This window comes from the organism of the source record quoted next, unplaced genomic scaffold (genome assembly GCF_019419815.1).
Source record: "Pyrus x bretschneideri cultivar Hongxiangsu unplaced genomic scaffold, Pyrus_bretschneideri_v1 Contig6, whole genome shotgun sequence".
NCBI lineage: Eukaryota > Viridiplantae > Streptophyta > Magnoliopsida > Rosales > Rosaceae > Pyrus > Pyrus x bretschneideri.
Window position 1 is genome coordinate 7,463,378 of NW_025999798.1, and position 4,746 is coordinate 7,468,123.

A 4,746-nucleotide genomic window follows, 5' to 3' on the forward strand; every position below is an offset into this window, starting at 1 on the left:
CAAAATATAATTTCCCTAGAATTACCCTTAGCGTACCCATAACCCTACTAAACTTCTAGTCTATGACCAGCATAAATGCACGGTGAGTTGTTCTTTCTGCCGTAACTTCGAAGGCTGGTTTATAACAAGTCCCTGGATAACACTCCCATGTGCACCCATCGAGATCCTAGACCCTGTCCGGACGTAGGGCGGGCACCGGAGAAACATACCAACAACTACAATGTCACCGTGACAATATTCCAAGAAAATCATGCATGACAATGCATGATTAGCTTAGAATATTACCACAACATCCCAATTGCATGGAAGTCCTTCACAGCAGGCACATCCTAAAGCTCATTTGACACGATGTGCCATCAGGATAGAGCATGAATGCAAGGACACAACCAAATTGTTCATCATAACTCACTGCTACTCTGCTATAAGATCACATTATACATTAACAAAACACGTTCGCGTTGAACTTTGCTGCTAATTCATACAGGGTGTGATTAAACATACTAAACAAGAGGCACCTCTACATACAGAGATAAGTTAAACATATTTTCATCATCATCTAAATAGTAATTGAAAAATTGTCAACATCTACTTACTTGTTCCTGAATCCTCAGAGATCATCACCCTAAACCGCCAAATTGTGGAAAGCAAATAGACTAAGAGTCGTCATCATAATGCCTGATGCAATACATGATGCCCGTTCTGAAGCACACTTCCCATATTAAAAGGCCTTTATTAACGATAATTTCATCACTATTTCTTCTTTCAGCCTATCAAAGCCCTCACAAAGTCAAAATCACTCTTAATCCTCCTTTGATGATAATATAAGATATCAAGGGCCAAGTCTGTAATATAACGACAGGAGTGCGAACTGACATCCAACCAATAACATAAAAAACTGGCCGGTGAAAAGGGTTTTCGTCATCAGTAGGTTATATCCCTTTTACATTGGGATGATAACTGCAAGCTGATTATAATTCTCCTTCTCACCTCTTTGGAATGCTGTGCGACACAAAGAAATTGAAATCAGGATGATTAACTTGCAATCGCCTCAGCCAGTTGTCAGCTTCTCGCAATAGAAAATCAGCCCTTTGACATTCAGAAACTCCATTAGAATTCCAAAAGGGAATTTTGAACTTGTACGAAGCAAGCCCAAAGATTGGCAATGATAGTTTGAAATTGGCATTTTGATTGTCTCTAGCACCACCAAACTGAAGCCTATCAGTGCTTGCACCTGTTCCGGGCAACATGATATATTATAATGTGATTTGCAAAACAAGCAAGTGCATGAATGTACACAAATCTATAATACATATGTAAAGAAAGATAGAGAGAGATGTACCCTTTGTGGGAGTCGATACGAAATGAAAGGTCAAGAAGCAGGCATCTAGGCTCTGCAAAGTTGGACCTGTAGGTATCCTATATATCGGATACCTTTAACAAAAATATACACAGCCACTATTTTAGATTTCTGATTACATATGTACCAATGCTGTGTTTAGTAAAATAAAGCATACCATGCTACAGAAATCCAACTAGAAGGTGATAGATCACAGCTCCTGTAAGTCCTCAGCTCTGGAAATTGAGATGCAAGAAATGAAATCTGTTGGAAGGTAGTGATGAGTGCATGTCACCATCAAACTCATGAAAGAAAAAGGAAAACTCAACGCATGAAGTGTTCTGAGACGATGAGTGACTTGCCTTATCAGCCAAAGGTTCACGACCAAATGGTTGATCATGCTCCATATACTGAAAGATAAGTTGACCAGGAGGGTTGCAAGCCTCACCACTTTCATCACTTGAGGAACCATTTAAGGGTTTAGTTCTCGGTAAGGTTTTATTCCAACCATGGCCATTTACATCTGTAGCATTCTGCCAACCTAAAGTACCATAAGGAACATTGTTGAATCCTCTTTCTGTTCCATAATCACTGCTGCCATCACTACTTGTCTCCCTCGATGACTCTGCATCACTCTCATCACCAGGCCTCCAGTAATAACATGCACACAAGTGGAAAATTATGTTACACAAACAGTTACTAGCCAACGGATTGATTTCATCTGAGTGAACATTGAGTTTGTGTACCTCTGTGCACAAACTCACAGCTGATAGCTATTAGCATATTTCTCTAAAGCATCAAAATATAAAGTTCAAACTAGCTATTAGCATGCATGGAGCCTTGCACACAATTTATCTCATAGATGACAAAGGTAGGTAATTGTTTGGCACCAGGACTAGCATGTTTCACTAAAGAAAGGAAAACACAGTTCAAACTAGTTACTATCATATAACTCCGTGCAAAATTTTGCCAATTCAAGTTGAGATTAAGCCACATATCATCAGACATCTCACCCCAACACCAAGTAACACCATATCTAAGTACACTACCATGCATTATATCAAAGATCTTGTCACCCATTGCCTACAAGATGTCTACTGGCGACTCGACCAACAGCACTCCACTACCATATTTCGTCCTTCACAACCTATCTTCACAATATATCTTTCCACCGTCTACTACCACAGCCATTTTTAACACGGCTTGATAAGAAGACATTTCCTATCCTCATATAATGTAAGCCGTAACTACAAGTAGATAAAAATTGAATCCCAATCAACCCAGTTGTATCTGAAATCTCCTTGATCACTCCAAACGAGAAATCAAGTGAAAGGACCAGTAAATGAGGAAACAGAATTTACAAGATATAGTAACACACAGCGCATGAGATTTAAGTGTAGGTCTGTCTTATTATCAGGTAAACTAAATCTCAGAGTGCACACTGACAGGAATCCAAAACTGATCACAGCAGAATCCATCTGCTTCACTTCACTAAATTTAATTTAATTTAATTTTTTCCGACAGTTTCCCCGCGTAATGAAATTCATGTCAAAACCCATAAGTTAAAAATGAGCAGCAACATCAAAACATAAATTACTCACCTTATTCTCGTTGAGGACTTTGATGGGTCTACATAGAGCTGAATAGCGGACAAGTAAGGAACATAGTACTGGATAACAGAGTCACTCCCATTCAACAAAAGAGGGACACCTGCACCGTACGCGCTCCACTCCTTGAAAGATTCCCATAAATCTCCAAGCACAAAGTATGGATGTAATTCTGCCTCGCGACTCCTCCATCCCCTCACACTTGTCTATCCATCACCAAATGGAAACACATGAGAACCACTTCTACAACAATTACAGAAACAATGCACCGAAACCCAATACAAGAAATTACAAGAAAATTCAAGACTACGAAGTTTAAAGTTGAAAACTTTAATTCAAGTTTAATAGGAGCTTAATTTAGAGGGTTTTTACTGATAAAGATGACAAATTTTAAAATTTCCAGCAATGCCATATATTCCCAAAATTTCAATCTCTTCAATTTTCTTGAAACACCAAATAAAGCTTCAAAATTTTAAAATTGACTTTGTAATACCTTCGAAAAATAGTGAGCCGCAACCACAGGTGTGGTGTACTCCAAAAACCGATCCAAATTCGTAGTATCGCTCATCACTCCCCGACCCGAACCGGAACTGTATGAAGTCGCACAGTCATCTGAATCCACCGACTGCCTCTGATGCTTCTCGTCCTCTAGCTTTTTTCTCTGCTGCTGCTGCCGTATAGCTGGCGGGTTGTAGAAGCGATTATCTCCTCGTATCCGAGCAATCGAAACGCCTGACATTGGGGAAAACCGGATTCAGTAGAAGGGGTGTATTGGGTGAAACTGTTTCGAGAGCAGACGGTAAGCCGAAGGGATTTTGTTCTCGGGAAAACGAAGAGTCCAGAACAGCTTGTGGTCCTGTGGGGCTCGTTCCAGAAGAACTCTGTATATATGATGGCAGTGAAATTACCACATTGTCCTTTCACTGTTTGAAATTGACCTACTTGTCCCGGTCCAAGTGTAAACTGGAATGGAAATGTATAGATTTTCCTGATTTGTGCGAATCTATCCACGGATGCGTTTGTAAGGGCAAGTGGGTGGGCCTGACCAGTGGGCCTTGAACCGGCCCATTAAAAGACTTGATTGCCCCTTGATTTTATAAATAACACAGAGCTTTGGGCAGGAAGATTTTGGTGGGCATCAATTGTGAGGTTTCCAACACTTATGAGTGTATTTGTGATTTGAGTTGCTGCTAAGTGGTTTGCAAGAAAAACGAAATCAGATTCTCTAATTACATTAACACATTGCGTCATATGGTAGATAAAATTCACTTGTTACATCAATTGGTGTAGTTAGAAAATATGATGCTTTCAAATAATCGTTTTATGTGTACGAGAAGAATCACCTGTGAATTGTATGTTTTTGTCGTATCTCATTTAGTGTCAACAAGTTAATTATATCCTTTATTATGATCCTTAAATTGGTAATTGACATATGCTTTATGGTACTACGGCGGGTCAGCTCAAGTAGTTAGAAATTTAAAGACTTTAACATTATTCATTAGTGGTATATGCTTATCAATATTACAATGTTTTAGTAATTGATAAATGTAATATCGGTAACTCATATGTAGTTAGAAAATGTAGTGCTTTAAATTAATCGTGAATCATATGGTGGATGACATATATTGGTTTTATTATAGAAGTTATTATGATCTTTAGGTGATTGATATTCTGTCTTAAAAGAACCATTAAGTGATCATTATGAATTACATATATAAGTTGGGTCACATATAGTTATAAAATGAAGCTTTAACATTATTCATTAAACAAAATGGATTGGACACATGTCCAAGTAATTGAAAT

General features: G+C 38.5%; 1 protein-coding gene across 1 annotated transcript; it reads right to left on the reverse strand.

The window, feature by feature from the left end:
• Positions 1-714: 714 nt before the first annotated feature.
• LOC103959350 lies at positions 715-3,809 on the reverse strand. The gene is made up of 6 exons (XM_048571517.1): positions 3,437-3,809; positions 2,938-3,149; positions 1,699-1,984; positions 1,515-1,600; positions 1,340-1,431; positions 715-1,231 (listed from the first exon to the last, which is right to left on the reverse strand). Exons 1-6 carry the CDS (start codon positions 3,680-3,682, stop codon positions 984-986), a joined length of 1,170 nt encoding a protein of 389 aa, XP_048427474.1. The 5' UTR covers positions 3,683-3,809; the 3' UTR covers positions 715-983.
• Between the last annotated feature and the right edge of the window lie 937 nt (positions 3,810-4,746).

Excerpts from the sequence above, each read along its gene's own strand:
- LOC103959350 (XM_048571517.1), bottom strand. The coding sequence starts at position 3,682 with ATGTCAGGCGTTTCGATTGCTCGGATACGAGGAGATAATCGCTTCTAC. Across the intron at positions 3,150-3,436 it reads CGGCTCACTATTTTTCGAAG|ACAAGTGTGAGGGGATGGAG; the intron begins GTATTACAAAGT and ends GGTGATGGATAG. Across the intron at positions 1,985-2,937 it reads AAGTCCTCAACGAGAATAAG|GCCTGGTGATGAGAGTGATG; the intron begins GTGAGTAATTTA and ends TTATTACTGGAG.